This window comes from Barbatula barbatula (genome assembly GCF_947034865.1).
Source record: "Barbatula barbatula genome assembly, chromosome: 7".
NCBI classification, from domain to species: Eukaryota; Metazoa; Chordata; class Actinopteri; order Cypriniformes; family Nemacheilidae; genus Barbatula; species Barbatula barbatula.
The window spans coordinates 11198998-11209377 of NC_136770.1; the positions used below are offsets into that span (position 1 = coordinate 11198998).

At 38.3% G+C, this 10380-nt stretch overlaps 1 protein-coding gene across 1 annotated transcript in view; it reads right to left on the minus strand.

Annotated features, from left to right (window-relative positions):
* Positions 1 to 6612, minus strand: part of kif1aa (kinesin family member 1Aa) — a gene marked incomplete at its 3' end in the record, with an annotated part of 149219 nt that extends 142607 nt beyond the window's left edge. Inside the window, exons 1-2 of the mRNA XM_079460586.1 lie at positions 6315 to 6612; positions 3686 to 3840 (exon numbers count right to left, since the gene is read on the minus strand). Of these exons, the coding sequence (XP_079316712.1) occupies positions 3686 to 3791 (106 nt within the window). The 5' untranslated portion in view covers positions 3792 to 3840; positions 6315 to 6612. The remainder of the gene's footprint in view (positions 1 to 3685; positions 3841 to 6314) is intronic.
* Positions 6613 to 10380: the final 3768 nt, after the last annotated feature.

Here is a 10380-nt window from a genome sequence, read left to right on the forward strand (position 1 = left end):
CACATGTGCCCTTAACCAAAACAAGACTTAGGCCCTGTGTTCCATTCTTGTACTAGCCCTAATAGTAGGTATTGTTTTTGTGTTGTAATAGTAGGTTCCTTTTGAGTGCATGGCAAAATAGATTGCACATACTGGGACATACTAACAGGAAGCAGAAGTGGCTGTTTTTGGCTAGACAACATTGTGGCCAATAACTGTAATACACATCAAAATACAGTTCTTCTTTCCATTAAGCTATTTATTCATTCATATTTCATATGTAATGTTTACAGTATACTTACATTTGTTAATTTAGTGACGCATCAGTTGTATAATTGATTAATGCAGTGGAGTGGCACTAAACTCCGCCTACTCGTGGTGAGTTGTGGGTAATATCAGTAGTTAGAATGTGCATAATTCTGCTCTTTGAATTTCTACCAGGAGTACTAGACTATCTGGGATCTTTGGAATATTATTTTCAACATACTACGATTTGGGACACACTCATTTTACTTTATAATACTATTAGGGCAGATAGTATGCAGATTGGAACGCAGGGTCAAACTCTTTCTACTCTAGAATGCGCAAATCATTTGTCACCAACAGTCAATAGACCCCGCGACCACACATGCGTTCGAGAACTGGACCCATTTACTGGGTTTTTGATCGGTGTAGGTTACAAACAACTGTTAGAGCAGACTGGCCTGTAAGCTTTCAAATTGCTCTTGCCATATTTAGGTGTCTAAAGCTGCGTTTCCATTACTCTTTAAAATGTGCAAATTAAAATGGCGCATTGAAAATATGCCCTTATGGAAACACATAAATTTCGCAAAAACTTCCATATTTTGCAAAAAAAACTCACATGAGGTGTTTTTCAGACAATTTGATAATGGCATATTTAGGGAATTTTCCCTCTGCCCAGGGCACGAACTGCTGGGCCAATTTGTTCAGGTGGGGCGACCGCAGCCCACCCTGTTGATTTATGTACGAGACTACTGACGTGTTGTCCACCCGCACTAGGACATGGTAGCCTCGTTACTGTCGGAGGAAGTATTTCAGGGCCAGAAATACAGCCATCATCCCAAGGCAATTGATGTGCCAATCGAGAAGATGACCTCTCCAGATCCATTTGAGGGATGCGTCTGTCGTTAGCATCTCGCGAAGACAAAGCGGACCGAGAGCGGGACATAGAGTCAGAAACCGAGGTCTGAACCACATAGAAATGGTGCGAAGCCCCTGGTGTGTCACCCTTATATGTCACTGGGGGTTGGCCCTTGGATGAAACCCCCTGGCTCTGAGCAACAACTGAATCGTCTCATATGCAGGAGGTCCAGAGGTATTACTGTAGAAGCAGCCGCCATGAGACCTAGAACTCTTTGAAAGTGATGATTTGTCACTTTCTGGCCGAACCTGATGCTCCTCGGGGTGCTCTGGCTCTTTTTGAATTTGAGCCTCAACCCGAGAGTCTCGAGATGAACTAGAACGACATCCTAAAATCAGCCAGTCGACAATGTAATTCAAAAAGCATATGCGCTGGAATCGCAGAGGAACCAGAGCTGCATCCATGCACTTTGTGAATGTGTGGGGTGACGAGGCTAGGCCTAATGGAAGAACCCGATACTGGTAAGCTTCGCCCCCGAAAGCTAACCTAAGGAATTTCCTGTGTTGTGGCAAGATCTCTTTGTGAAAGTATGCTACTTTGAGATCGATCTTCACGAACCATTCGTGACACTGAATTTGAGACACAATCATTTGTAGCCTTTGGCTACAATCCTTTCAACCCATGGATAGATACCTGGCAGTATTTTTTACACGCTTGCTTCGCAACCGGTCGAACAAAGACGTTCTCCCATAGCGTTTGAAACGCAGCATCGAGAGTAGCTTTTGATAGGGAACGAACTTTCTCAGAATCCTGCGTTTTATCCACAGTTTATATAATAAAATCAAATGCAGTGAAGAAACAAACACAGCTGAAATTTATCACTACTGATGTTGCCAGGGACCTCTTGTTGACATGGAATAACCCCCATCATCTCCCTAAAATTTGTCTCAGCACAGAAGTGATGAAGGCCATCACAGAGCATACAATCTGTTTGAAATGCAAGTTTACCTGTGCAGACGTTCTGTTTAGTTATTGGATGTGTCTATTTAGACCTTGACGCAATAGCCAGGCTGCTTAAACTGATCTGTAAACAGATCCAGCAGAGTGCTGTAATGGGAGAAGCTCATTTCAAACCATCTTATTACTTATCACTAAGTTTGACTTTTAAATGTTTTTGTTGTGCTGTATGTGAAATTATGGCTTTGAAGGCATCCTGTGGGTTAGAGAGAACTTACATTTTTGCTGATTGTCTGATAAACATACATAAACATAATGCATTTGAAAACACAATAAGTTCTGTTATGCGTTGCAAGAACGTCCTTAGTTTATTTTCTACCTTAGAAAATTAAAGGGACCAATACAGCTTTTTATAGAAGGAAAAATATACATTTCTAGTTTCAACATTATTTGTTCTTAAGACATTCCTCTTTACAATAAATAGAGAAGATCTGTTATAAAGATCATAAAGATTTGTTAAGATTTGAAAAATACCCACATTTGGTTTTTGGTGACTGAAAATGCATACATTTTAACAGTTTTCTCATAAAGCCATATTAAGATCCCCTTATCTCTAGAATTGAAACTTGGTCAAGTACAAGAATCTAAAAGGAGACTGAGGTATCACCAACGGTTCTGGAATTACAGGCATGCAAATTTTATAAAAAGAACACAAAACATGTAGTTAACAATTTAATATTCACATCCATTAACTTACAACAAAAATAACTTGGTTTGATGATCGAGGTGATCTCGAGTACAGGAAATATCATGTACAGTGGTGTAAGATTACATCTACAATCATCAAGATCCCTTTTGTGTCTTTTGTTTTTATAAACAGAAAGAGGTATGGTTGCCGTTTTAACTATTGCTTTTGGCCCACTGTAGTATCCTAAATTCTATATATATTTAACACCTCTCAAAGCTTCACAAAGCACTTGGGTAAAATTACAATCCTCAAACAATGTTTGCCTCAAGGTAGAAGGGGGGAAGCTAAATTAGGCCAACTCTTAATATTTTACAACATCTCATCCATTATTGACAGATAGCTTTGCCTTGCCAGGCAGATAAGAAATATAATCTCTCTCCTGTCTCCTACCAGTTCCCTCTACTCTCACATGATTTAAAGCACACTGACATGCCGTATTTTTTAAGAACAAAACCATGTTTCTGATGTACATTTACAATTTGATCTATCTATTCTCAGACCACTCATCGTCAAGTGGTTTTACTGTAACTGCTTACAATCAATGACAGAAAACAAGGTGTTTCCATATTATAATTTTTCGCACCCAAAAGAGAATAGGTTGCTAACCAACTGTCAAAAATGACACACACAAAATAGTACCACATTCAATAGAAATTCGTATTTGTATGTTGTGACAAGTTCTTTACTCTGTTTTATTGGCCCTACATTTTTTGCATCCACACTAGAATTTGGAATTCATGTTGGCTAAGATTTGCTGGTACGTTTATTTACCTCCAGCTTGATGAATAAGTTAAGTACTGTCCCACAATGACTCAAAATGGCTGCCCTATTAAATCCTTGCAGATGAGGTCAAACACCCAGATCATAAACACAGGAGTACAGGGTCTCAGAATACTTACTGGTTGTGTTTCCAGACATCTGGATGATGCACTTGCTCTCTTTACTAATCTCACGAGAGTTGAAGGGGCGAACTCTCACCGCCACCTTCACTGAGGCCCCTGCCATGGTCTCTCTGTGAGAGCTGTCTTTTAAATGTCCAGGTCAGTGCTCACACCTGCCACGTGAGAAATAAAGCGAAAATTATTTAAAAAAACAGATACCTGGGACACTATTAACTGTAAAGTGATTTTTGGGAAACACATTTGAAAATTAAACTCAAACAAAACAACCTGAACAAACAATTTTGTGACTATTTGCTAAACGTCTATTCTGTGTGCTCTATTTACATAGTGCTGGCTGTGTAATTAGGAGAAATCAACCGTAACACTCTCGTAGCCAATTAGTACTAGGCCTGGGCATATCCGTGTGTGATGATGGATAAGACACAGAGAGCAAGTGGGACCATTACAGAGGTTTACTTTATCCTAATCACAAGCAACATACACTGCATATATAGGTCATATATTTGTCATACACCTCTGATAAATCAATTTAATTTAGTGTAATTAATTAAGAAAAATTATGATAAGGTTGAAAAAACATGTTTATCCTGAATAAATCTAATAAAAACATTTATTTGTAAACATCATCGCTTTATTGCTCCCTAAACTCTCTTTAAGTCTCTTTGGATAAAAGCGTCTGACTAAATGTAAATTACTAAATGTAAACATTAACAATGGAGAGTAAATGGTTAAAAAGGACATCAAACTTTTAATGTTAACTTCTCATACTGTCAAACCATAAATGATTCAGACACCAGATATCATTTTTTATATTTTTTACTAGTGGGTGCAGGACACCAAAGTTAATTTATGCAAGTTAGGACATATTATACCCAAACATTCTTCATACAGTGGACAACCAGTAAAATTGATACAAATTTTGGACCAAATTATTGAACCATATTGACCTGACCATGTTTTTTTCTTCAATTGCTAATGCTAAATTTTATTTATTTTGGCAGACCATAGCAATCTGATCTATGAGTTTCTCTTGTGTGTATAAAGACATTGCACGAGTTGATGAAAAGCATATCTAGAACATTTTCATCTGAAGTTTTGCAAAATACATGCAATGCTTAAATGTTCATACAAAACAGTAAAGCTGTGCTTGTATGATTTGTAATTATTCTACATGGTCAGCTACAGATCCAGAGAGACACCGGACCCATCCAGCAGCAACAAAAGAAATGCACGACTAGCTAAATATCATTACGCTTCCTCGGATTACAATGGCCCAGTAATAGAACTGGAAACACTGACATTCGTGTTTCAGAAGGATATCAGTTTTATAAAGGATTCTCATTACTCCAGACCAGAATCTCAAGACATCATGCCAGTTTATAAGACAGTCCCAGTTGAACACTGTACTGTTTTTGTGTAATTAAGTAGATATAGAAGTAATTACTGTTAAATATTTTTAGATAATTTTATCTACTCTTAGCTCTTTGGAATACTTGACTCTCATTGGTCAGTCACGACATTACAAGGTCTGATCTCCTCCGATAATAACTGATAGAACTGCACATCTCATCCAGGTTATCTTGATTCTACAAGTTAAACAGTATGTTTAATGTGTAATTTCCCTGTCTCTTTCTCTTATCTTAAGCTTTTCTGTCCGTGCAGAAGGTTGGATGTCCCTTACAGATAAACATGATTACAGAGAAATAATGAAAATAGAAAAGACAAACAAATTATAACTGAAAATCTACAATAAAACTTTTTTATACCAAATATCCATTCTTTATCTTATTTTAATGAGCAATATTTAATTATTGTGTTTAGAAATGTAAAGAAATCTACAAAAATCCTTAATCCTAACTATGATATGCCAATTCGTATTATGTAGCCCAATCTTAACTTCTGGTAGACCTCAGCAAAGAATCTATAACCTTTGAGTTATATTTGAATTAATACAATACATATGAACATAAATAAAAAAAATGGGATAGGATTAAAAATAAATTTTTTGGCGGATTTGCCTTTAGTTGTACAGTAACAGTGATAGTACAGGAACAAAAGTGGTTACACAAGGTTATCGGCTACGGCTGAATATAAATGAATTAAAAATAAAATGAACTGTTATATTATAACCAAACACAGACCGAAAGTTAACTTTGGGTTAGGCTTGTGTGCCAATGTGACCGTCTATAATATGAATCATAGTGTTATTCATAATCAATTACATGACCTAATTCATATTTTTTCCCAGGCTATATTCATTTATTTAAATTAAGTATTTAAAAAAATATTGAACAATACGTGAAACAAAAAAAAGACAAATTCCTGTCAAAAACCTAAATCACGATTCTCTATCTATATGACTATCCTGCATTACAGTTCATTTGTCCTTCTTTCACTTAGAAATATGTACACAGGGACAGATGGCCATTCACTGTGAACAACATCTGTTCCAATACGCAATAAAACACTTCTATTGTTTATAATAATCTCTGTATTTGTTGACAGGATCTGAATGGCCGCACCCCAAAGCATTCACACCCAGGTGACCCAACACCAAATAAACAGAAAGAGCCTCATTAATACTGCATTATTCTGTAGAACAGGACAACAATGAAAAAATTCTTACCTTTACAACGATGACCCTCTGATTCTCTTTGCTATTGACTCTACAGATCTGTTCCTTCCTACCTCCGGTGCTGGTGTCTCAAATTCTCTTGATTGTAGCGTTACCACTAATGTCGAAAACAATCTCCCTTTCCCTCTTTTAAGGTTTCTTTCTTATTCCAGGGAGGTAAAGCTGGGTGACCAGTGAAGCCTACACGGACATATGAAGGTTTCTTAGAGGTGAGATGTTTGAGTGCCTTGTAATGTAGAAGCCAAAATGACTTTGCTGGCTGCCTAGAGCAGTGATGCTGAGACTGACTGAACAAGTGACACAATCACTGAGGAGAGCACAAGCATCAATGCAGTAGAGAGAGGGGAGGAGAGAAATATATGTGAGATTAGATTCCCAGCAGAATACAGCACACACACAACCCATGAGATGCAATGGTGGCTATGACTATATGTGTGTGGTACATTTAAAGTGGAGGTAATATGCTATGTCATGCATTCTGACTTGTTTACACTGTTGAACTTCTCATGCTTAACATGGTCAACTTGTTAAAAAACGAGTTGGACTTATGACGTAGTATTTCTGTGCTTGATAAACTCCCTCATCACTCCAACTTGTTTCAGATTTATTTTTTAAGTCTGTATCCCTGTTTCGTAACAGGGATCTACAGCTGTCTATCTTTTATAAATGTGATCAAACTAAACACTATTCAAAGATACAATGTATGCAATACTACTGTATAGGTACTCAAGATTAATATGAGATTGGCAGAAACAGTGTGTTATACCTGATCTTTATACCGGATATCCGGGGCCCTGGGAAGACTGGTGGGTGCCAGGCTCCCCGGATAGGCAATGTGCGTTATGGCGTCCTAGTGAGCGGCTGCATGTGCGTGAGGCTCGCTGTTAAATCCTTTCAAACTATCCTAAACTTGGACCAATGCAGATATTTCTTTCTGTTTTTGACCCACGCGCGTCTACTGAACAATATGCCACCAAAAAATGCTAAAACTGGCCAACAACCCGGAAAAACGGCTTCACAGGGCAAAGGGGCTAATGTGGACACGGCGAATGCTAGCAAAACTCCGCTGGTTATTTCCAACGAAACCAGTGCGCGGGAGGCATCGGAGACTCCAGAGGCACCCGAAACACCGGAGATGCCGGTGACGTTGAACCCGACAAACAGTGACCTTCTCAAAGAAATTCTATCGTTGAAAGGTGACATGGCTAAACAATCGAACGATATGCTGAAAGCAATTAACGATATAAAAGGGGATATACAGTTACACTCTCAAAGAATCAATGAGACGGAGGAGCGAATCTCGCAAACAGAAGATGATGCAACCTCTCTTCAATGCAAAGTTAAGATGCTGGTGAAAACTGTGGAGATTCTTTGCGACAAAAGTACAGAGCAAGAAGACCGGAGCAGACGCTCCAACTTGAGACTGGTTGGACTACCCGAAAAATCGGAGGGCTCAGATATGTGTGGTTTTCTGGAGAAGTGGCTCCGAGATACACTGGGTGAAGGTTTCACCGTGTCCCCTATCATAGAAAGAGCACACAGGATCGGGCCTTTTAATCTTAAAGCTACATCCCCACGGGTGGTAATAATGAAGTTTCTGAATTACCGGGACCGGGAAACAACCCTGAGAGCAGCCAGGAAGATGACGGAGGTACGCTATGACAATCAACGAGTCGCCTTTTTTCCGGACCTCTCCACGGAGACACGCAAACTGCAGCAACGCTTCAACGGTGTGAAAACCCAGCTTCGTGCACTGAATATTCGATATGGCATACTGTATCCAGCCCATCTGATCATCACGCACAATGACAGACGCAGGATTTTTAAATCGGTTGCTGAGGCTGAAGAATACGTTAAGGAAATAAGTTCGCAGGCTGGTGGCGGCTCCGTAACTTAAACTAAGCTTTTTAAGGCTATCCACCGCTTCTTTCTTCTCTCCCGCATGGAGTCACTGACGAGTAATGGCCATGAAAATTGACAAAATTCAACGGATAACTTAGTAAGTTGCCTTGTTGTTAAAATATGTTACTGGCATACTTTTCTTAAAGTATATCTCTTTTAGTTTTTTGTATTATTGATACACACTTTTATTTTTTATTCATCACGCACTTGGTGTGGGTGCATGTTTATATTATGGTCCAAATACTTCTGTTACAGCTAGCCCACGCGAGGCTATGTCATGTGTCCAGAACTACACGTTACCCACTATGTGGATGAAACGTTTTATATAACCCAAGTTCCTAGACTTGTAGGGTTTAGCATCACATTTCGTTTGGGGAAATGTGTGGGGTTTTGTGTTAAGGGGCTCACTCCATTCTGTTATTGTTGTGTGTTTTTTACATGGCCTGAAATTGAGATTAAGAAGAATGTATGTTTGATACCTCAGTTATAAATGTGTCTAGTTGGAATGTAAGAGGTCTGAACAAAATTGTAAAGCTTAAACAGGTGCTGGGCAGAATTAAACAAATTAAGAGTACAGTGTGTTTCTTACAAGAGACACACTTGATAGATGAAGATGTGAAAAAGATTAGATCTAGGTGGCCTGGTCAGGTATTCTCTTCTAGTTTTACGACTCATGCAAGAGGGGTCATAATATTGATTCATAAATCCGTTCCATGAAAGATCTTAATTTAGTGGAGATTTGGAGACAACTTTATCCGAGTAAGACTGAGTACTCATGTTTTTCTGCTACCTACAAAACGTATTCTCGGATAGATTTCTTTTTGGTTTCCTCTGGTCTGGTATCTATGATTCAGAATTGCTGGTACGAGACTATAGTACTCTCTGACCACGCCCCAATTATATTATCAATTAAGTTTCCCAATTACTATTCATCTCCACTTCCATTTAGGTTTCAAGCTAAATGGTTGAAGTCCGTAGAATTTGAGAAATTTCTTGAAGAAAAAATAACAGAGTATTTTAATTTTAACAAAGACCAGACCAGTGCGTCAATAAAATGGGAAGCATTTAAAGCCTATATAAGGGGGGAAATAATGAGCTACACCCGGCATAAATCAAAAATACATTTAAATAAATTGGAAGACATTGACAAGCAAATAAAGGATCTGCAAGACCAGCTGTATTACAGTGATGACAACGAAAAATATAAAAAGCTTCTCATATTAAAATCTGAATATAATGAACTCACTACAAATAAAATAGCAACTAGTTTACTATGGTTGAAACAGTCATACTATGATCAGGGTGAGAAGGCAGGAAAACTCCTGGCTTGGAGGCTTAAAAGAATACAGACAAGTAGGGCTATTAACTCAATTGCACTTGATAATGGAGATAATTTAGTGGATCCAAAATGTATAAATGACGCTTTTGCAGAATATTATGAAAATTTATATAAATCCCAATATCCAGATAGTATGGATAAACAAGATCAGTTTTTGGACCAACTTCAATTCCCAACCTTGTCAGAGAAGACAAAAAATGATCTAGATGGAAAACTGAGCATTCAAGAACTTAAAGAGGCACTCAACCATATGAATACAGGCAAAGCTCCTGGCCCTGATGGCCTGCCTATCGAACTTTATAAGAGATTCTCAGATAAATTATTACCTCATCTACTTGAAATGTATAATGAGTCCCATGAGAATGGTATTCTACCCCCATCCTTAAGATTGGCAACCATTTCAGTTCTGTTGAAACCAGGTAAAGCCCCGACAGATATGGGCTCATATAGGCCGATATCCTTGATGTCATGTGACACAAAAATACTATGTAAGGCTCTGGCTCGGAGGATTGAATCACATATTCCTAACTTAATTTCGAACGACCAAAATGGATTTGTTCTAGGCCGCCAAGCTTTTCACAATTCCCGTCGATTATTGAATATATTATAAGAAAAACAATTTGCCATGGACCACGCCTTTCTGTCATTGGATGCCGAAAAGGCGTTTGACAGGATCGAATGGTGTTATCTTTTTGGGACACTCAAAAGATTTGGCTTGGGAGAAAAATATTTGAAATGGATTCAATTACTTTATTCAGAGCCCATAGCCAAAGTTGTAACGAACAGCCAGTTATCGAGACCTTTTAGCCTAGGTAG